This window comes from Oncorhynchus nerka, linkage group LG12, assembly GCF_034236695.1.
Source record: "Oncorhynchus nerka isolate Pitt River linkage group LG12, Oner_Uvic_2.0, whole genome shotgun sequence".
NCBI lineage: Eukaryota > Metazoa > Chordata > Actinopteri > Salmoniformes > Salmonidae > Oncorhynchus > Oncorhynchus nerka.
In genome coordinates, this window is record NC_088407.1 from 40,763,593 (window position 1) to 40,787,532 (window position 23,940).

Consider the following 23,940-nt stretch of genomic DNA (forward strand, 5'->3'; position numbering starts at 1 on the left):
TTCTCCAGTGGACATCAAAAGTGAGCATTTTCCCACTGAAGTCGGTTACGACACCGAACTGCAATCAAGACCCCGGTGAGGACAAGCAGCACGCAAATGAGCTTCCCTGAGTCCGTTTCTGCAGAAATTATTTGGTTGTGCAAACCTACAGTTTCGTCAATCCGGGACGATCAGACGATCCCGCAGGTGAAGAAGCTGGATGTGGTGCTGTGCTGGTGTGGTTACACATGGTCTGCGGTTCTGAGGCCGGTTGGATGCACTGCCAAATTCTCTAAAATGTCGTCGGAGGCAGCTTATGGTAGAAAAATTAACATTCAATTATTTTGCAACAGCTCTGGTGGACATTCCTGCAGTCAGCATGCCAATTGTACACTACCTCAAAACTTGAGATATCTGTGGCATTGTGTGACAAAACTGCACATTTAAAGTGGCCTTTTATTGTCCCCAGCACATGGTGCACCTGTGTAAAGATCATGCGGTTTAATCAGCTTCTTGATATTCCACACCTGTCAGGTGGATGGATTATCTTGGCAAAGAGAAATGCTCACCAACAGGGATGTAAACCAATGTGTGCACAACAGAGAAATAAGCCTTTTGTGCACAAGGAACATTTTTCGTTGATCTTTTATTTCAGTTCATGAAACCAACACTTTACATGTTGCGTTTAAATTTTTGTTCAGTAAATTAAAAATACTTTGGATGAAAGCAAATCCTTAGATACCCACATTCTTGGACTTAAAGGGATAGTTTACACTAATTTAATTTTGGTTAATCTTTTTCTTACCTTGAATGCAGTCTGAGCCTGGACTGACTGCAAAAACCACACCTACGATGACCGAAACCACCTTCTGAACGGAAGACAAGCCACACCAAAATATGTGATAGTGTGTAGGTAGGTCAAGAACATAGTTTCACTTTAGCAACTGTAGTACCCTTTGACAATGCACATATTCCAAATCATAAAGGCTAATGTAGATGAAGGACATGATTTTAGTGTGCAACTTTTAGACAATGGATAGTGGGCACTATGGAACACTGCTGTTTTTGTGTAATTCAGTAAACTTTAGCCTGTGACAGCTTGTGGCAGTCACTCCTGGCCCATGGACAACTTGCAAGGTAAGAAACAGGAATGATAAAAGTTGTTGGGTGAACTATCCTTTTAAACACAAGCATAATATGAATGGTTTCATCAACTAAGCCAAGCTCGAAGTCCATAAAAACAGCCTAACGTATATGAGCGAGAGAAGACAAATGATAAAAAAATATTTTACAAAATTCCAGAAAAGGACAGAGCCACTGTCCAAAACTGCACCACACCCTTTCCATTTCTGTATTTGAATACTTCCACCATCTAGGCCATGTGTATGATAACCAAAAATAAAATAAACTTGCAGTGCTTTGCAGGGTGAAAAGCAGCACCAGGCTCTGTTGACAATACAGCTCTGTGATGCAGGTTAGCAGCATAAATAATGTGGGCTATACTACAGTTCCACTAGGAGAGCTGGCTTGGTTTTGGGATGACAAACCCTGGAAAGAAAAAGGAGATTTGCATTGGGGAAAGTTCACAAAGCATCAAATTCAGCACACCCATCTTCCTGCCTTCAAAATGGCCAGTGCACAGCAGTTAGCTAGTGGATGACGCAGTGAATGTAATGCATTAATAGAACGCTGTTTGGCAAATAAACAGGTCCTCTCATAAAGAATCTGAGAGTGTTGTGGGTGAGCGTAAAGATGACTTGCTTATTTATGCTGCGGTGCCCTGTGGGATGGTAATGCTCCAATATGTTTGTTTTAATATGGAGCCGATGCATACAAATATACTCAATTGGGATCAATGTCTTCTTTCCACTGATAAGGAGGGCTACCTAAGGGCACTTACTTATCCACCAGGTGACTTGATTGTACTTGACATACGAGATTCTTACCATTATTGATTTCTTTGAAAATGTATTGGCTTTGCATGGGGTGGCAGATGAACACAAACCACTCCCCTACTGATTTATTTGGAAAGTGAAGCTAGAATGTTTCATTTGGCTCTATACTCCAGCATTTTGGATTTGAGATCAAATGTTTTATATGAGGCTACAGTACAGCATGTCACATTTTATTTGAGGGTATTTTCATATTAGTTTTTACCATTTAGAAATGAATGCACTTCATTGTATCCAGCACACCCATTTTAAGGTGTAATAAGTATTAAGACAAATTCACTTAAATTTAGTCAAGTTTAGTATTTTGTGCCATATTCCTAGAACAGTGACTACATCAAGCTTGCATTTTTTTTAAAGTATTGGATGCATTTGCAGTTAGGTTTTGGTTATGTTTCAGATTATGTTGAAATTAATGGTAAAAAATGTAGTGTCATTTTGGAGTCCCTTACAGTAAATAAGAATAGAATACAGTGCCTTGCGAAAGTATTCGGCCCCCTTGAACTTTGCGACCTTTTGCCACATTTCAGGCTTCAAACATAAAGATATAAAACTGTATTTATTTGTGAAGAATCAACAACAAGTGGGACACAATCATGAACGGATATGGATATTCCAAACTTTAACAAATCAAAAACTGAAAAATTGGGCGTGCAAAAATTATTCAGCCCCTTTACTTTCAGTGCAGCAAACTCTCTCCAGAAGTTCAGTGAGGATCTCTGAATGATCCAATGTTGACCTAAATGACTAATGATGATAAATACAATCCACCTGTGTGTAATCAAGTCTCCGTATAAATGCACCTGCACTGTGATAGTCTCAGAGGTCCGTTAAAAGCGCAGAGAGCATCATGAAGAACAAGGAACACACCAGGCAGGTCCGAGATACTGTTGTGAAGAAGTTTAAAGCCGGATTTGGATACAAAAAGATTTCCCAAGCTTTAAACATCCCAAGGAGCACTGTGCAAGCGATAATATTGAAATGGAAGGAGTATCAGACCACTGCAAATCTACCAAGACCTGGCCGTCCCTCTAAACTTACAGCTCATACAAGGAGAAGACTGATCAGAGATGCAGCCAAGAGGCCCATGATCACTCTGGATGAACTGCAGAGATCTACAGCTGAGGTGGGAGACTCTGTCCATAGGACAACAATCAGTCGTATATTGCACAAATCTGGCCTTTATGGAAGAGTGGCAAGAAGAAAGCCATTTCTTAAAGATATCCATAAAAAGTGTTGTTTAAAGTTTGCCACAAGCCACCTGGGAGACACACCAAACATGTGGAAGAAGGTGCTCTGGTCAGATGAAACCAAAATTGAACTTTTTGGCAACAATGCAAAACGTTATGTTTGGCGTAAAAGCAACACAGCTCATCACCCTGAACACACCATTCCCACTGTCAAACATGGTGGTGGCAGCATCATGGTTTGGGCCTGCTTTTCTTCAGCAGGGACAGGGAAGATGGTTCAAATTGATGGGAAGATGGATGGAGCCAAATACAGGACCATTCTGGAAGAAAACCTGATGGAGTCTGCAAAAGACCTGAGACTGGGACGGAGATTTGTCTTCCAACAAGACAATGATCCAAAACATAAATCAAAATCTACAATGGAATGGTTCAAAAATAAACATATCCAGGTGTTAGAATGGCCAAGTCAAAGTCCAGACCTGAATCCAATCGAGAATCTGTGGAAAGAACTGAAAACTGCTGTTCACAAATGCTCTCCATCCAACCTCACTGAGCTCGAGCTGTTTTGCAAGGAGGAATGGGAAAAAAATTTCAGTCTCTCGATGTGCAAAACTGATAGAGACATACCCCAAGCGACTTACAGCTGTAATCGCAGCAAAAGGTGGCGCTACAAAGTATTAACTTAAGGGGGCTGAATAATTTTGCACGCCCAATTTTTCAGTTTTTGATTTGTTAAAAAAGTTTGAAATATCCAATAAATGTCGTTCCACTTCATGATTGTGTCCCACTTGTTGTTGATTCTTCACAAAAAAATACAGTTTTATATCTTTATGTTTGAAGCCTGAAATGTGGCAAAAGGTCGCAAAGTTCAAGGGGGCCGAATACTTTCGCAAGGCACTGTATGTTCTGAACACTTCTACATTTGGGGCTTCCGAGTGGAGCAGCTGTCTAAGGCACTTGCATCTCAGTGCTAGAGGCATAACTACTGCCCCTGGTTCGATTCCAGGCTGTATCACAACAGGCCGTGATTGGGAGTCCCATAGGGCGGCGCACAATTGGCCCTGCATCGTCCGGGGTTAGGGTTTGGCCGCCATTGTAAATAAGAATTTGTTCTCAACCGACCTGCCTAGTTAAATAAAGGTCAAATAAAAAATTAAATACATAAATGTGGATGCTAAAATGATTACAGACAATCATGAATGAATCATGAATAATGATGGGTGATTAAGTTAGATGCAAAGATCATGCCCCAAAAACATGCTCACCTGTCACCATTACCAATAACAGGAGAGGTTAGCATTTTGGGGGGGAATGACATTTATGCCTCCAACTTTCTCACTCATCATTATTCACAATATATTCATGATTATCCACATTAATGTAGAAGTATTCTTATTTAAAATAAAACTGACAAAATGACTACACATTATTTACCATTCATTTCTATTAGGCAAGCAAAATCCAAAACAAACTACAAATGCATCCAACAGGTTTGTAGAGTCACAAGCTTGATGGAGTCATTGAGTGCTAGAAATATGTGACCAACTACTATACTTTTGACAAATTTTAATACACTAAGTGAATATGTCCAAATACTTGACACCTTAAAAGTTGGGTGACTAGATACATAAATGCTTTAATTTCTAAATGGTAAAATAGATATGCATGAAAACACCCTCAAATAAAAGGTGACATTCTGTACTGTAGCTTCATATAAAACATTTGATCTCAAATAAAAAATGCTGAGTATAGAGCCAAATTAAACATTTTAGATTGACTGTCCAAATAAATATGTAGGGAAGTGTACATGCAGACAGTTTGAGATGTAACACTGCAAGTGCAAGAGATTCCCATACTCATCTACAGTAGGTAATGTCACAATGCTGTCTAAAATGTCCACAATAATACTAACTTTTCTAAATGGATCCTTGCAATTTAGACTACAAAGAAATGCACAGGAATTTAGCAGAACTTAATTTCTATTCAAAGAACTTACCACTTTGCCAGGCCTTGCCCATGTGCAAATAAATCCCTCCTGACAAGCTGTCACTATACAGTCTTCAAGAAATATTAAGACAGTCAGTCTCTCATGTGCTATTTTTTTACAGATGAGGGGCTCTAGTAAGGGTATGTCTTCCATGCGGGGACAGAGCAGCGTACCCAGTGTCTTTGCAGGGTCTGTTTTGGTTTTGGTGAGCATGTTGAGCTTGTCACTGCTCTTGCTGATAATGTGGCCCATGCTGTGGTTCCATTTGTGGTCCTTCTCGTGGTGCCGCTCTTTGCGATCGTGAATGGAGAGTGTGGCAAACTTGCTTACGCCTGCGGCAATAGTGTTGTCCATGACGCTACTCTTGCTGTTGGCGGTCATAGCTGCAGAGTGCGGTAAGCTGTTGGAGCGTGGCAGGGGAGTAGGGAGGGGGTTACCAGGGGTGTTGGTGCCGTTAGTGCTAGGGTTAATACTCTCTATGCCACCACCTACCCCGCCTCCCACAGCCACGTCCCCTCCCGCCGGGGGGCTGGTAGCATTCATCACATTGGTGTGCGTTCTTGTCCGGGAAAGCGGGAGGTGGGGGAAAAGGATATCTTCTGTGAGGTCCCACAAGCAGAGTTGAGTGTCCTGGCCCACTGAACCAAACCTGTATGTGACCTGTACCGGCCGACTGTCCGTGGAGTTGCGTTTAGAGAGTCGGGACTGCGAGCTGTTGGCCCGGTCGCGACCGAAGTGGATCTGGTCCTGGAAGTCCTCGTCACTGCCGCTGAACTCCATAGGGTCCGCATCCTCCACACTGGTTGTGTAATGGTCAAACGCCACCACACTCACCCACGACTTGTGTCCGTGACCGCGTGCAATAACCCGGCAGTCCAAAAACGACCACACGGTCACCAGATCATCCTCGCCCCCCGTGACAATGTACCTTCCGTCTGGACTCCAGCACACACACAGCAGACCCCCAAAGTAGCTTTTCATGGTCCCGTGCAGCTCCACCGCATCAAAGTTGAAGACCCGAAGGAAGCCGTCCTGGCTCACACAAGCCAGGAACTTCCCGTCAGGTGAGAAAGAAAACTCGTTAAGGGCTCCCTCGCCCACCGTCCATTTGAGCAAGGGGTTGCGCATGGACTTGCTCTTACAAGTGTGCACTGAGTAGTTCTCACCCTGTTTGAGCAACAGGTAGTGAGGTGCCGTGGTGCCACACGTGTGCTCCATGTTGTACAAGTACATGTTTCCACTAGAATGAGTGACTAGGAACAGACTCTCCGAGCCTGGCACCCATTTTACACAAGTTACTCTGGATTTGTCTATTAGTCTCTGGGGAAAGCGGTTTGGGATAGAAAGTGAGGAGGGAGAGAAGGCACAAATGTTACATTTCAATTGTAAGCAACAATGGCATTCATTGCGTTATATGTCAAAAACATAACATTTGAGGCTAGTTCCAATGTAATTTCCATCTCTACTTTTTTTTCTCTACTTTTTTTACTTTTGCTTTATTTTCTTTTTTACTTTCCGTCCCGACTTACTTCCTCATTGAAGAGCTTGCTGGTCTCCTTCTTGATTGGGTCGATGAGCTGCACTTGGCCAGCCGAGAAGCCCACCAACAGGGAGACGCTCTCCGCCGTGGCCGTGAGGTGGTTGAAGTCGTGACATGTGGGCTGTGTTCCTTTGTATATCCTCTTGTCGATAGGTTTGCTCAGATCAGCAGCCTGAAAGATAAGCATACAAGATAAGTGAGTTAATTGAAAAAAGGGGGCTATCTAAGTTTTCGCCTAAAATTACATACTAAATCTAAATGCCTGTAGCTCAGGCCCTGAAGCAAGGATATGCATATTCTTGGTACCATTTGAAAGGAAACACTTTGAAGTTTGTGGAAATGTGAATTGAATGTAGGAGAATATAACACAATAGATCTGGTAGATGAATATACAAAGAAAAAAAACAAACAGCTTTTTTCTACCACCATCTCTGAAATGAAAGAGAAAGGTCCCAGTGCTAGCCGTCACTCTGGTTGTAATTCCGATAGTGTCCACAAGATGGCAGAATATCGTCAAAACTGTATACTTGGACTTTGATTTAGCTTTTCCAGTATTAGTAGACATATTATAAGTTCAACATTTGCAAAACGATCCGTTTTCATAACTTCATAACTCTGAATATCCTGTCGCACAATGTTAGCAGAAACATTTTACGACAGATACAGGGTTCCCGGATACTCCCATAAAGTCCACCCTGATTGGTGCTTATTTGACAAAGTTAGAGTCGTTCAAGTGAAGACCACTCATCAGTGTGCCATGAAGGCGTCGCACTCTGACCAAATATGGTGTTGTTAGGCTATACTACACCACTAGTGATATAATGAAGTCTGGTTACGTTCTAGGATCTCTGAGGAATACTGATTTTCACAGATTCCTTTCTTTGCAAATTGAATGAGTGGAGATACAAAATCGATCGTGCATGCTATATGGACCTATTTAGGATATGAAAATGGATTTTATCTAACAAAATGACACTTCATGTTATGTCCGGGACCCTTTGGATAATAAATCAGAGCAAGATTTCAGAATGTAAGTACACATTTCACCTTCACCTAAGGTGCCCAGAAGCTAAGATATGCAAATTATTAGTAGATTTGGACAGAAAACACTCTGGAGTTTCTAAAACTGTTAGAATAATGTCTGGGTATAACATAACTCATATGGCAGGCAAAAACCTGAGAAAAAATCCAACCAGGAAGTGGGAAATCTGAAGTTTGTAGGTTAAGTCTTTGCCAATCCAATATACAGTGGAAATTTGGTCCGATTGCACTTCCTAAGGCTTCCACTAGATGTCAGAACCTTGTTTCAGGCTTCTACTGTGAGAATAAAAACTGTTTCAATCAGGTGTCTAGCAGAATGCCATGAGCTCAGTCAGGCGTGCGCCCGTGAGAGCAAACTGTGTTCCATTGCATTTCGAAAGACAAAGCAATTGTCCGGTTGAAACATTATTGAATGTTACTTATGTTAAAAACATCCTAAAGATTGATTCTATACATCGTTTGACATGTTTCTACGAACTGTAATATAACTTTTTTGACTGTCTGGACTAAGTATGCCTGCGCCTCATGAATTTGGATTTGTGAACTAAACGCGCAAACAAAAAGGATGTATTTGGACATAAATGGACTTTATCGAACAAAACATTTATTGTGGAACTGGGATTCCTGGGAGTGCATTCTGATGAAGATCATCAAAAGGTAGTGAATATGTATAATGCTATTTCTGACTTTTGTTGACTACACAACATGGTGGGTATCTGTATGGCTTGTTTTGGTCTCAGAGCTGTACTCAGATTATTGCATGGTGTGCTTTTTCCGTAAAGCTTTTTTGAAATCTGACACAGCGGTTGATTTAATGAGAAGTATATCTTTCAATCCATGTATAACACTTGTATTTTCATCAACATTTATGATGAGTATTTCTGTAAATTGATGTGGCTCTAGGCCTCCCGGGTGGCACAGTGGTTAAGGGCGCTGTACTGCAGCGCCAGCTGTGCCACCAGAGACTCTGGGTTCGCGCCCAGGCTCTGTTGTAACCGGCCGCGACCGGGAGGTCCGTGGGGCGACGCACAATTGGCCTAGCGTCGTCCGGGTTAGGGAGGGTTTGGCCGGTAGGGAAATCCTTGTCTCATCGCGCACCAGCGAATCCTGTGGCGGGCCGGGCGCAGTGAGCGCTAACCAAGGTTGCCAGGTGCACGGTGTTTCCTCCGACACATTGGTGCGGCTGGCTTCCGGGTTGGATGGCGCAGTGTTAAGAAGCAGTGCGGCTTGGTTGGGCTGTGTATCGGACGCATGACTTTCAACCTTCGTCTCTCCCGAGCCCGTACGGGAGTTGTAGCGATGAGACAAGATAGTAGCTACTAAACAATTGGATACCACAAAATTGGGGAGAAAAAGGGGTATAAATAAATAATTGATGTGGCTCTCTGCAAAATCATTTGGAAGCATTACTGAACATAACGCGCCAATGTAAACTGAAATTTTTGGTTATAAATATGGACTTTATCTAACAAAACGTACATGTATTGTGTAATATGAAGTCCTATGAGTGTCATCTGATGAAGATCAAAGGTTAGCGATTCATTTTCTCTTTTTCTGCTTCTTGTGACTCTTTGGCTGGAAAGATGGCTGTTTTTCTGTGACTAGGTGCTGACCTAACAATCACATGGTATGCTTTCGTCGTAAAGCCTTTTTGAAATCGGACACTATGGTGGGATTAACAACAAGTTTATCTTTAAAATGGTGAATTTTAATTGTGAGATTTGTTTGAATTTGGCGCCCTGCACTTTCACTGGCTGTTGTCAAATCGATCCCGTTAACGGGATTTCATCCATAAGAAGTTAAGATTGGAGCAGTAACCTTTTCAATGTTGCATGTTTTTGGCTCTTGACCAAAGCATCAACGGTGGCATGCAAAAGCAATGAAAGACATGAGTAGTGCGCTCATAAAGCCACCAAAAGCTTTTTTCAAACGGTCTTTGAAGTTGATAGGTTTTAATGAGCATTACAGTATAATCAAGTCTTAAAATCAGAGGGCATCAAAGACTGATATTAGGCCTACGTGACAATAAACAGTGTCACAGGGGGATTGCTGCTGTTGAGTGTTATGAACAAGAGTTCTATCCAGAAGCCCTGCAGGAAAAGTGAACTCAAAATAGGGTTACAGTAACAAGACTTACAATCAGATAACTTTGACGCATCCAAACCCCAATTTTTGTCATATTGAGACAATCAGACCAGGGAATGCAACTCTAGCCTCTTAGGTTTGTGTTTTATTCTAAATGCCCCATGGGCACAGTTAACGAACAAGCACTACAACAGTCACACTAGTTAATGGTTCACTCCATCGACAGACAGAGTGGAAAGATTTGAAGTGGCCATTTCTCATGTTTCCAGTCTGCTCAGCTGTTGTGGCATATGCCTATTCCAACCATAGGCATATAGTATATCTTAGTGTGTTAATGTCAGAAAAGTACAACCTTTGGTAGTTATGCACCTTAAGGGTCTGAGTGAATAATGTAGATGTTTAGATCTGTTTACACACTTGAAAGAAATGACTAGATTTTTTTTGCTAGGCCACACTGAGGAAATAAGGATCAAGCACCTGTAGCCCTGCATTATCAACCTGTCATGTCCACAACTAGAGAGTGACACTAAGCTGCCTCTCTCTGATAGAACTCTAGGCAGAACTTCCTACTTGACCATCAGTGTAACCACACTGACACATCAAAGTCAATGCAAAACCTTGCCAAGTAGCTTAACTCCATGAGTCAAAGGTTTTTATGACCCGCCGACTCGTTACTCAAATGCTTGAATGTAAAAATTGGTGGTTGTATTTGATTAACGTTTTATTAAAAAGTATGAATTCAGCAAACAAATAAAGGCACGCAACAGAAGGAAAACATACAGTGGGACAAAAAAGTATTTAGTCAGCCACCAATTGTGCAAGTTCTCCCACTTAAAAATATGAGAGGCCTGTAATTTATCACTAAAACTATGAAAGACAAAATGAGGAAAAAAAATCCAGAAAATCAGATTTGAGGATTTTTAATGAATTTATTTGGTGGAAATAAGTATTTGGTCACCTACAAACAAGCAAGATTTCTGGCTCTTACAGACCTGTAACTTCTTTAAGAAGCTCCTCTGTCCTCCACTCGTTACCTGTATTAATGGCACCTGTTTGAACTTATTATCAGTATGAAAGACACCTGTCCACAACCTCAAACAGTCACACTCCAAACTCCACTATGGCCAAGACCAAAGAGCTGTCAAAGGACACCAGAAACAAAATTGTAGACTGCACCAGGCTGGGAAGACTGAATCTGCAATAGGTAAGCAGCTTGGTTTGAAGAAATCAACTGTGGGAGCAATTATTAGGAAATGGAAGACATACAAGACCACTGATAATCTCCCTCGATCTGGGGCTCCACGCAAGATCTCACCCCGTGGGGTCAAAATTATCACAAGAACAGTGAGCAAAAATCCCAGAACCACACGGGGGGACCTAGTGAATGACCTGCAGAGAGCTGGGACCAAAGTAACAAAGCCTACCATCAGTAACACACTACGCCGCCAGGGACTCAAATCCTGCAGTGCCAGACGTGTCCCCCTGCTTAACCTCTTGCTCCTATCAGACACGCAGGCGTCCCATCTAGACATCTGGAAATGCAAATGCGCTACGCTAAATGCTAATAGCACTCGTTAAAACTCAAACGTTCATTAAAATACACATGCAGGGTACTGAATTAAAGCTACACTCGTTGTGAATCCAGGCAACAAGTCAGATTTTTTAAATGCTTTTCGGCGAAAGCATGAGAAGCTATTATCTGATAGCATGTAACACCCCAAAAGACCCGCAGGGGACGTAAACAAAATAATTAGCATAGTCGGCGCTACACAAAACGCACAAATAAAATATAAAACATTCATTACCTTTGACAATCTTCTTTGTTGGCACTCCTAGATGTCCCATAAACATCACTATTGGGTCTTTTTTTCGATTAAATCGGTCCATATATAGCCTAGATATCGATCTATGAAGACTGTGATCAAGGAAAAAAATAGCGTTTTATAACGTAAAGTCATTTTTTTTAATTTAAAAAGTCGACGATAAACTTTCACAAAACACTTCGAAATACTTTTGTAATGCAACTTTAGGTATTAGTAAACGTTAATACGCGATCAAATTGATCACGAGGCGATGTATATTCTATAGCTGTACGTCTGGAAATAATGTCCGGGTAAATCTCAACCAAAATATCCGGTCGGAGACCGGAAGAAAGGCGCTGCCTCGTGTCCGTTTGACCAAGAAACAAATCGTAGGCAAATGACAAGACTGTTGACATCGTGTGGAAGCTGTAGGTAACCTCGGCCCCATTTAATGTGGTTCACGTTTAACAATGGGTTCAAGTGGCGCATGGATATATTTTCCCATTTTCAGTGATCAGATTTTCCTGCACTTTTCGATGAAACGCACGTTCTGTTATAGTCACAGCCGTGATTTAACCAGTTTGATAAACGTCTGAGTGTTTTCTATCCACACATACTAATCATATGCATATACTATATTCCTGGCATGAGTAGCAGGGCGCTGAAATGTTGGGCGATTTTTAACAGAATGTTCGAAAAAGTAGGGGGTAGGAGTAACAGGTTAAGCCAGTACATGTCCAGGCCCGTCTGAAGTTTGCTAGAGAGCATTTGGATGATCCAGAAGAAGATTGGGAGAATGTCATATGGTCAGATAACCCTAAATATAACTTTTTGGTAAAAACTCAACTCGTCGTGTTTGGAGGACAAAGAATGCTGAGTTGCATCCAAAGAACACCATACCTACTGTGAAGCATGGGGGTGCAAACATCATGCTTTGGGGCTGTTTTTCTCCAAAGGGACCAGAACGACTGATCCGTGTAAAGGAAAGAATGAATGGGGCCATGTATCGTGAGATTTTGAGTGAAAACCTCCTTCCATCAGCAAGGGCATTGAAGATGAAACGTGGCTCAGTCTTTCAGCATGACAATGATCCCAAACACACTACCCGGGAAACGGAGTGGCTTCGTAAGAAGCATTTCAAGGTCCTGGAGTGGCCTAGCCAGTCTCCAGATCTCTAGCCCATAGAAAATCTTTGGAGGGAGTTGAAAGTCTGTGTTGCCCAGCAACAGCCCCAAAACATCACTGCTCTAGAGATCTGCATGGAGGAATGGGCCAAATACCAGCAACAGTGTGTGAAAACCTTGTGAAGACTTACAGAAATCATTTGACCTCTGTCATTGCCAACAAAGGGTATATAACAAAGTATTGGGATACACTTTTGCTATTGACCAAATACTTCATTTTCCACCATAATTTGCAAATAAATTCATTAAAAATCCCACAATGTGATTTTCTGGATTTTTTTTTTCCTCATTTTGTCTGTCATAGTTGAAGTGTACCTATGATGAAAATGACAGACCTCTCATCTTTTTAAGTGGGAGAACTTGCACAATTGGTGGCTGACTAAATACTTTTTTGCCCCACTGTAGGTACATGTAAGGGTTTATGGATGGGTTAACGTTTTGAAATTATATTATTATTATCTAATGAGTTGGGGTTCATTTAAAAAAAAACTCTTAATCAACGCTTAATTTCATGGAGAAATTGGAGGTAACAATGCAAAACCATGCACTAGAAATTCAGAGGTAAAGTTGGTTTTATATTCACACATTTGGACTAGATGTCGACCGATTATGATTTTTCAATGCCGATACTGATTATTGGAGGACCAAAAAAGCCGATACCTATTAATCGGCCAATTTTCTTATTTACTTATTTGTAATAATGACAATTACAACAATACTGAATGAACAATGAACAATTGTTTTAACTTAATATAATACATCAATAAAATAAATGTTGCCTCAAAATAAATAATGACATGTTCAATTTGGTTTAAATAATACAAAAACAAAGTGATGGAGAAGAAAGTAAAAGTGCAATATGTGCCATGTAAAAAAACTAACGTTTAAGTTCCTTGCTCAGAACATGAGAACATATGAAAGCTGGTGGTTCCTTTTAACATGAGTCTTCAATATTCCCATGTAAGAAGTTTTAGGTTGTAGTTATTATAGGACTATTTCTCTCTATACCATTTGTATTTCATATACCTTTGACTATTGGATGTTCTTATAGGCACTTTAGTATTGCCAGTATAACAGTATAGCTTCCGTCCCTCTCCTCGCCCCTACCTGGGCTCGACCCAGGAACACATCGACAACAGCCACCCTCGAAGCATTGTTACCCATCGCTCCACAAAAGCTGCGAAATATGGGAACCGTTTCGTATTTTATTTAACGGGTGGCACCCATAAGTCTAAATATTCCTGTTACATTGCACAACCTTCAATGTAATGTCATAATTACATAAAATTCTGGAAAATTAGTTCGCAACAAGCCAGGCGGCCCACACTGTTGCATATACCCTGACTCTGCGTGCAATGAACGCAAGAGAAGTTACAATTTCCCTAGTTTAATATTGCCTGCTAACCTGGTTCTCTTTTAACTAAATATGCAGGTTTAAAAATATGTACTTCTGTGTATTGATTTTAAGAAAAGCATTGATGTTTATGGTAAGGTACATTCATGCAACGATTGTGATTTTTTCGCCAACGCGCTTCTGTTAAATCATCCCCCGTTTGGCGAAGATGGCTTGTCTTTGTTAGGAAGAAATAATCTTCAAACAGTTCGCAACGAGCCAGGCGGCCCAAACTGCTGCATATACCCTGACTCTGTTGCACAGAACGCAAGAGAAGTGACACAATTTCCCTAGTTAAAAGAAATTAATGTTAGCAGGCAATATTAACTAAATATGCAGGTTTAAAAATATATACTTGTGTATTGATTTTAAGAAAGGCGTTGATGTTTAGATACACATTGGTGCAACGACGGTGCTTTTTTTGCGAATGCGCTTGCTAAATCATCACCCGTTTGGCAAAGTAGGCTATGATTCAATGATAAATTAACAGGCACCGCATCGATTACATGCAACAAGCTAGATAAACTAGTAATATCATTAACCATGTGTACTTAACTAGTGATTATGTTAAGATCGATTGTTTTTTATAAGATAAATGTAATGCTAGCTAGCACCTTACCTTGGTGCCTTGCTGCACTCGCATAACAGGTAGTCAAGCCTGCCACGCAGTCTCCTCGTGGAGTACGATGTAATCGGCCATGATTGGTGTCCAAAATTGCAGATTTCAAGTTTTCATAACATCGGCCATTCCGATTAATCGGTCGACCTCTAATTCGGACATTCAACAGACATTAGTCAAAAGCATTTTAAAATGATAAAATCACTAACAAATTAATTGATTGTCACAGAAACATAAAAATAGATATGGTTTATTCTATAAATGTCTAGCATACTTTTAAAACCTTTGTTTTGAATTTTAAAAATCCAGTTTTGATTTGATGAAAATACATATCTTTAAAATGCAATTTAAAGCTGTAGAAATCAATAACTAATTCACTGTTTGTCACAGAAACATCAAACTAGGTATGATTTATTCGATAAATGGCTAGCATACTTTTACAACCTTTGTTTTGAGGAAACATTACAGTTTTCACTTGATAGAGGTAGAGTCCATCTAAAGGCATGTACAGGTAGAGTCCATCATGATCGAGGCATGTAGTCCATCTAGAGGTTGTGTGGTCAAAGTTCTAACGAGTCTGTTATACCCTATTAGAAGGGGCCTGGCATAAAATTCTGCATCTTCAGTCATATTAAATTACCATTAACAACTACGGGATGAAGGCGTCAGGACTGACTAACAAAGAAGATAGGTGGATGGATCAAGAAGACCAAGTCAGCCGAGAGGATCAACAATGGGCATTCCACGGTGGAGATAAGGAAAACTAAGTGTGAACCATAACATACACTACCGTTCAAAAGTTTGGGGTCACTTAGAAATGTCTTTGTTTTTGAATGAAAAGCACAGTTTTTGTCCATTAAAATAACATCAAATTGAACAGAAATACGTTGTAGACATTGTTAATGTTGTAAATGACTATTGTAGCTGGAAACAGCTGATTTTCTTTTTAATAGAATATCTACAAAGGCGTGCAGAGGCCCAGGGTAGGGTAGCCTAGTGGTTAGAGCATTGGACTAGTAACCGAAAGGTTGCAAGTTCAAATCCCCGAGCTGACAAGGTACAAAATCTGCCGTTCTGCCCCTGAACAGGCAGTTAACCCACTGTTCCTAGGCCGTCATTGAAAATAAGAATTTGTTCTTAACTGACTTGCCTAGTAAAATAAAGGTAAAAAATAAATAAATAATAAATAAAAAAAATTGCAGCAACCATCACTCCTGTGTTCTAATGGCAAGTTGTGTCCAATTTGTAAGTCGCTCTGGATAAGAGCGTCTGCTAAATGACTTAAATGTAAATGTGTTAGCTAATCAAAGTTTATCATTTTAAAGGGCTAATTGATCATTAGAAAACCTTTTGTAATTATGTTAGCACAGCTGAGAACTGTTGTTCTGATTAAAGAAGCAAATAAAACTGGCCTTCTTTAGACCAGTTCAGTATCTGGAGCATCAGCATTTGTGGGTTCGATTACAGACTCAAAATGGCCAGAAACAAAGAACCTTCTTCTGAAACTCGTCAGTCTATTCTTGTTCTGAGAAATGAAAGCTATTCCATGCGAGAAATTGCCAAGAAACTGAAGATCTCGTACAACACTGTGTTCAACGCTCCCTTTACAGAACAGCGCAAACTGGTTCTAACCAGAATAGAGAGTGGGAGGCCACATTGCACAACTGAGCAAGAGGACAAGTACATTTCAGTGTTTAGTTTGAGAAACAGACACCTTAAAAAGTCCTCAACTGGTAGCTTCATTAAATAGTAGATGTGACTCCGGGATGCTGGCATTCTAGACAGAGTTGCAAAGAGTAAGCCATATCTCAGACTGGCCAATAAAAAGAAAAGATTAAGATGGGCAAAATAACACAGAGACTGGAGAGGGGAACTCTGCCTAGAAGGCCAGCATCCCAGAGTCACCTCTTCACTGTTGACTTTGAGATTGGTGTTTTGCGGGTATTACTTAATGAAGCTGCCAGTTGAGGACTTGTGAAGTGTATGTTTTTCAAACTAGACACTCAAACGGACTTGTCCTCTTGCTCAGTTTCCATTCTGGTTAGAGCCGGTTTGTGCTGTCCTGTTAAGGGAGTAGTACACAGCATTGTACGAGATCTTCAGTTTCTTGGCAATTTCTCACATGGAATAGCTTTCATTTCTCAGAACAAGAATAGACTGATGAGTGGTATGTGGTCAGTCATAGAACATCATTATATACATGTGAATTTGCAAGTTATTGTGCTAATTAATTCTCAACAATACCTTGTTGACTCCATCATTATTGTGAAAGGAGTTATTTCGTGTAGGTAACTTTACACCTCAATACTTTGCGTAGCCTAACTAGCTCGCCTATGTCACAACAGAAGCAGAGCATCCGTGCACTATAGCTACGTCATGACCCAAGCAATTAAATTGAAGTACAGTGGAGGTCACATTAATTGCCAATATTGGGATTCTTGTCAAATGTCCGTAGATAGCTGTTACCGGTTAACTGACTGTCAGATTAGAGTTAGTTTGCTGGCTAGCTCGCGGTGCATAACGTTACCACAACACTTACTTAGACTGGTGGTGCTAGCTAGGACACAGTAACGTTACTGTGCATTTGTCATACACCAGGCAAACTGGACAACACTGACCTGTTGTCATCAATTAAGACATACAAATTATAAATAAAACTGTTAGCATAATGTTTAGCTACCTTTCTAACGCCTTTGTAGATGTAGAAGTACAGCTCCCGGCCCACATTGAAACATATTCGGTCGCCGTTACCAGACTGGTCATTGACGTTGACAAATGAAACTTTGACAGGGTTCGAACCCTGGGAATTGAAAGGCACCCTATTGGGGCGGCTATATTCGGAATGAGTGAGGAGTTTATAGACGCCTTCCCGTGTAGTGAATTGAGTTTTAATTTCGTTAATCTCCTTCCCTCCTCCCTCCGCCGCCATCTTTGAATTACATTCATCCTTCCTCAAATCCGGATTTTACACATGAAACGTGCGCATGCCCGTTCATAGGTAAAAGTAGTGTCGACTCGCGCAAGTAGACCTATTCGAATGTAGGACAGGAGAAGAAGAAACCACCTCAAAAACGTGATACGTTCTAACACTGGCAGCCCACATATTTCCCACCTTGGTAAAATACACGTTCTTCTTCGGTGGAGTTTAACGGCTGTTGGCATCCAATATGTTGTATATGCCCTAATTGAAATATGGTATACATCCATTACACTTTGTGATACAACATGTGAAAAGGGGAAACGGGAAAATAAAAAATGAAATATATTTTGACATACCCTACCAACTAACCCTACACTCTACACTAAACCCACCACCTTATTCTATTACTTTAACCCTTTCTAATCCTACCCCTGGTCAACAACCTGCGAGGACGGGACACTATACCACCCAACACACCCTGTAACTCTTCTGAAGTTAAATCTCGTACCCCCAAATACTTCTCTGCTGCCACCACATCTATTTTCTGTGACCTACGTTCCATCTCTGCAGTACAGTGGATAACCATTGCTATGAACACTAAGAAACCAACTTTTAAAAAAACATATACACTACATGACTAAAAGTATGTGGACACCTGCTCGTTGAACATCTCGGGTTCAGGTTAAATGGCGTCCCTTGAGAAGGCAAGAATAAGATATATGTCAGGAGAAGTCCAGGGTGGAATATGGAGGAGGAATAGAGGGAAAAAGAAAGGCAGAGAAGGTTTAAGAGAGAAAGAGGGTGAGCTTGAGTCGGTTAAAAATTGCAACCAAAAGGGGGATGGTCTGTTAAAGAAGAATGGTAGAAAGTGTAAGCAGAATTAGCTGAAGAGGATGAATGGAAGTGAATGAGGTCGATGTATCAGAGGTGGTAGGTGTGGTGAAGTTCTGAGTCCAAGTCTTGCACCAAGGGTCAGGATAAAGATGAGTCTGTGACAGTAGCAGTGAAGCTTTTGGAAAAAGTGGACCGTTGCCTTTTGGCTGATCTATTTGTGGTTTCAGGGTTTGTGAAACAGAGTTGGGTGCTGTGGAATTGGTGAGGGTAACCAGAAGTGGTTTTGTGATAATTGTTTGTTTCTGCTGGTCAGAGGGAGAAGGCTCGTTATACGAATGGGGGCAAGAAATGTGAATTGTTTTGCTCTCAAGAAAAGGGTGCCATTGAAAGGAGTGATTACTGGAGTAGCAGTAAATGTAAACATTGAACAACTGAAGGGGAAGATCCCGGTGTTTGTGATGCTCGTTGTTTGGTGAGGGCGGCGTGAGTGGTGAAACAGAAATTATTGTCTGTTCTTTTGAGTTTTGATGTTGAGTCTTTGCCCAACAAAGTGATGTTAGGATATATAAGTTATCCGGTATGAGCAGTGTGTAGGAGGGAGATTCCTAGGTGTGAGAAGTGTGCAGAAGGACATGAGACAAAGAAATGTGTAGCATTGGGGAAAGTAGTGGTATGGGTTAATTGTAGGGGTGCCCATGGAGCGAGAGAGACAGGTTGAGGTTTCCAGGGTTACAGTAGTGTAGATTTTGTCATATGCTGAGGCAGTCAAGAAAGTAGAGGAAGATGGGTCAAAGGGAGGGATCCTGAGAGGATTGGTGTGAGTATACCTGTACCAGTACAGAAGGATAAACCAACAAGTGATATATGTTTCAGTAAGATTGGATTTTTAGCATTTATAATAATGGTTATCAACTGTACTGCAGGGATGGAACATAAGTCACAGAAAATGGAGGTTGTGGTGGCAGCTGCAGAAAGGTATTTGGGCGTGTGAGACTTGACATCAGAAGAGTTACAGGATATGGTAAGTGGTGGTGTCCCATCCTTCCAGGTTGTTTGCTTGAACAAATAAATACTCTACCATCTAACACTATACGAACACATTTTTTTAAATAATACAAAAATAACACCACCCTACTCCACTATTTGAATCTATTTTGTCCTACCCCATGCCAAGTATAAAGGAGTTGTACTTCAGTCTAGTAGGTGGCGGCAATGCCACATTTATTGGATGCCAACCACCATTAAACCTCATTGAAGAAGGAAGGCTTTTCACTAGATGTTGAAACAGTTTTTTCTTCGCATTATGGGGTATTGTGTGTAGATTGATGAGGAAAAAAACAATTTAATACATTTTAGAATAACAAAATGTGGAAAAAGTCAAGGTGTCTGAATGCATCCCGAAAGCACTATGTCCTCTCAGACTATTGGTCTAGAGTAGGACTAGCTAGGGTTAAATAGTGGAAAGGGTGTTTTTTTAAAGGGCTAATAGGTGGTAGGGTCATTTCCATTTTCACTTTATTATTGTATCAAATACTATGTTGGTAGGCTGTGAATGGCCTCACACACCAGTACAGTAGGTGTAGGCACCTAAAAGTTTGATGCGATCTGCCAACCAAATCCCAAAGAAGAGCTCTTCAGAGAAGTCTCCTGACAGTCCCGTCTCTCTCAGGTGACTCTTCAAATGGAAGTTCGGTTCTCCACGAGCAGAGACAGCACAAGGGTGTGGCCACAGGAAGAGGCAGTGCGTCGTCGTCGTCGTCCCCCCCCCCCCCGGGAAAACACAGGCACTTTTTTTGCCATACGGTATACGGTATCACTGTCTTTCTTGTAGGACAAATTGATATAAATCAATCTATTGGAGAACATTGATGTAGAAGTTATTCACATTTACAAGGATAACATCTGAGTCCAGTATGAATGCAAATATGCACTTTCACTCTTTTCAAAAGAATTTGCAGAGCTTCATTCTTACACATGTGAGGAATAGCATTCCATATTAATTTGTATTGCTGGTTTATATTTTGGTGTAGTGATATTTTGGGGGATGAATAAATAATGCATTTGCAAGTTCTATTGAATGGTAGTTATGGAATAAATATGTGGTAGAAGGATGTGCTTTAGACTAATATTAAATAATAAAGTGACTCGATTTGAGTATTCTGTAAGTCCTTGAGAATAAAGCATCCACAATCTTTCTGAATTTCCTGTAAACACAGCACATTCTGCTATGTGGCTCTCCATCTGTTCTGACAATGACAGACAGCTCCCCTCATACACCCCCCCCCCCCATGAATGTAGAGGATCATCTGTACATATGAAAGGATTGGACAATTGTATTAATTACACCAGGGTGAACATTCCACATTACATCAAGGGGCTAGGGTTCATTTGGAATTCAGCCCAAGAGCAGAGGAACGATGAATCAAATATCACAGTTACAAAGTAAAGGGCTCAGGTTTAACCATAGTTTGGTTAGCCATTCTATCTGTATAAGTAAGCAGCAATATGGTTGCCTCACTTTTAAAAGGAGACTCGTAATATGGAAATTGTGCACAGGCTCTTCTGTGCCCAATTATGAGTCATGCATTTTGAAAAGGTCACACATTAAGACTAAAATCATGGAACAGTCTCATTTTAAAAATACATTTTGAAATGTATGCAGCAACCAATAGTAATTTAATAACTAGCAACCACATTTTAAATCATTGACACTGTCATTAATGTCATTAACCAACATCTTTACACCATCATAAAAATATACAGAATCCGTCTCCTAACTTGTTCCAACTTCCCTTTTCCATACACAAACCAGCTGACCCATTTTCCATGGGCCTCCTTTTTTTTCCATACACAAGACAACTGACCACATTACTCAGACTTCCTTGACCACTTCCCAATTACAATGGATGTTAAATGCAGATTTTATTCCAACTACACTTACTGTCATGTATTGTCATGTTATGTCTTGTCCCTGTGCTTTCTCTTCTCTTCGTTTCCCCCTGCTGGTCGTATTAGGTTACTTTCTCTATCTCTCTCTCTCTCTATCGTTCCGTTCCTGCTCCCAGCTGTTCCTCATTCTCCTTACGACCTCGTTTACTCTCTCACACCTGTCCCCTCTTTTGCCCTCTGATTAAGTCTCTATTTCTCTCTCTGTTTCTGCTTCTGTCCTTGTCGGATTCTTGTTTGCTTTGCCCTTGTCCCGTCCTGTCGTAATCTGCCTCTTCATCAGATGCTGCGTGTGAGCAGGTGTCTCTGTCCTCTATGGCCCGCACCTACCCGGAGGGACCAGCAGTCTGTTGCCGCTAGCCCTGCTATTCTCCTCTACTACTAGAAGGGGGACTCTCCTGTAAAGATAGAGGATTTATGTTTTCCCTGTTTGGACATCTCCTGTAAAGATTGAGGATTTATGTTTTCCCTGTTTGGACATTAAAAGACTCTGTTTCTGTTAAATCGCTTTTGGGTCCTCACTCACCTGCATAACACTTACTTGAATAAAGTGTTTCATATCGACATTACCCATACAAACTGTTTCATAAGAGTACTATACTACAAATAAATTATTAATAGGAATGATTTATTAATAGGAATTCCCTAGGCTTCTGGTGACACTACTCGTAAAAGTTGTGAGGGTCTTCCTTGGTGGCGATGTCAAAGTCTACGGTGAAGATGAGATCGGCTCGGGTGAAGTTCAAATACACAGGCAGAGTGACCTGTGGGATTGAGAGATATACAAGTGTGTTATATCATTAAGACAGTACAATTTTTATGGTATTTGGACAATATAGACTAGGAATAGCTCCCAACTTAATTATATGTATTTGACTGACTTCCTATGAGCCATCTATTTATTGGATACATTCTAAGGGAATGTGAGGTTGGTATTATATGTGGAGAAAGTTGATATTTGTAATCTGGCAATAGCCCGGAGGGGATAAATCAAGTTTTTGTATTGAATTGAATCCAATGAAAGCATTGAGCTCAATCGCTTAACATTTGTACATTCGTGTACAGTGCAGTATTTATGTTGTTATGAGCCGTACCATGTGCCTCTTCTCAGTGCTCAACTGCGTCACCCAGCGCAGCTGAGTCAGTGGCAGCTCAGCGGAGATGTAGTTGGAGAGAGAGAGCTTGTTGTTGCCGTGGCTCCCTGCAGCTTCAGACCTGTCAGAAAGAAAGAGGGGTATGTTAAGATCACTTAGGTTGATCATAAACATTAGATAAACAATAGGGGTTGGGTTTAAACACTTATTTTTTCTTCCAGTCAGTAGACATTGACCTAGAAGTTATTTGAGTATTAAGGTGGTGTTATCAAAGCACTCCTCAGTGAGGCTAAGTGTATCATCACAGCCAACCAAATAACTCTTTCAATGGAGTTTCCATTATGAAATGTTTTTTTGATCCAGGACTAGCCTTAATATGGGTCCAAGACACCAAGGAAAATCTGCACCAAAGTACAACTATATCAAAAAGTAGCTTTAGTGTTCCGCTGGGGTTGTGGTAATTCTTCCTCTCTGGTGAGAATACCTAGTGCCCTGACTCGTACTGTATATAGAGAGACTGATGAGTGGACCTTTGATGCCCAAGCTGCAGACGTCGAATGCGGCCTCCTGTGTGGTGGTGACGTTGACCTCCAGACACAACTCCTCCAGGGACCAGCTGTTGGCCTGGGCCACATACTGACGGATGGCCGTGATGTAGGCCTCAGGGACACACAGGCTGCCCAGGCACACATGGATGTTCTGGACAGAAGAGACATGAATTCAGAGTGGGTGGTCCAATACCTAGTCCAATGTCTCAAGTTCCTGGTCAACTATGGTATCAAGCCATGGCAAATCCACCATGTGGTATTAAAGGGTATTAAACTTCTAGAGTGGCTTTGTTCTTAATTGTAAAACTGAACAACTGTTCATTGACTTATTTAGAGTAGTTCAAGTCATTCAGAGTTGAATGAATTGTGAGGTTGTTGGTGAATGGAAAAATGCGGAGTCAGGCGCAGGATCAGATATGAGTAATCATCCAAATTTACTCAAAATATAAGTACCGGTAATGTTCCAACAAGGAAAAACACAATCTTCCAGAGCACAAAAGAACGAACCCACATGACAAACAATAACGCACAAAACAGAGAGGGAAGTCAGAGGGTTAAGTAAGGAACATTAATTAATAGAATGGAAACCAGGTGTGTATGAATAAGACAAAACAAAATGAAAATGAAACATGGATCGGTGGTGACTAGAAGGCATGTGACATTGACCACCGAACGCCGCCCGAACAAGGAGAGGGACCAACTTCGGCAGAAGTTGTGACATGAATAATATCCAAATGAGATGCGAGCATTAGCAATATGCTAACCTGACGAATTAGGCAAACAGGGTGTCTATCAACTGTGAGAAAACATTAATGGAGTCATTTTAACA

General features: G+C 41.0%; 1 protein-coding gene across 1 annotated transcript; it reads right to left on the minus strand.

Annotated features, from left to right (window-relative positions):
- Nucleotides 1–606: 606 nt before the first annotated feature.
- On the minus strand, nt 607–17,755 carry LOC115138233 (WD repeat-containing protein 20). Its single transcript, XM_029674884.2, has 4 exons — nt 17,450–17,755; nt 6,635–6,817; nt 5,115–6,425; nt 607–1,527 (listed from the first exon to the last, which is right to left on the minus strand). Exons 1-4 carry the CDS (start codon nt 17,696–17,698, stop codon nt 1,477–1,479), a joined length of 1,794 nt encoding a protein of 597 aa, XP_029530744.1. The 5' UTR covers nt 17,699–17,755; the 3' UTR covers nt 607–1,476.
- Nucleotides 17,756–23,940: the final 6,185 nt, after the last annotated feature.

Excerpts from the sequence above, each read along its gene's own strand:
- LOC115138233 (XM_029674884.2), bottom strand. The coding sequence starts at position 17,698 with ATGGCGGCGGAGGGAGGAGGGAAGGAGATTAACGAAATTAAAACTCAA. Across the intron at positions 6,818-17,449 it reads TCTACAAAGGCGTTAGAAAG|GCTGCTGATCTGAGCAAACC; the intron begins GTAGCTAAACAT and ends CTTATCTTTCAG. Across the intron at positions 1,528-5,114 it reads GGGCAAGGCCTGGCAAAGTG|GGTTTGTCATCCCAAAACCA; the intron begins GTAAGTTCTTTG and ends TTTTCTTTCCAG.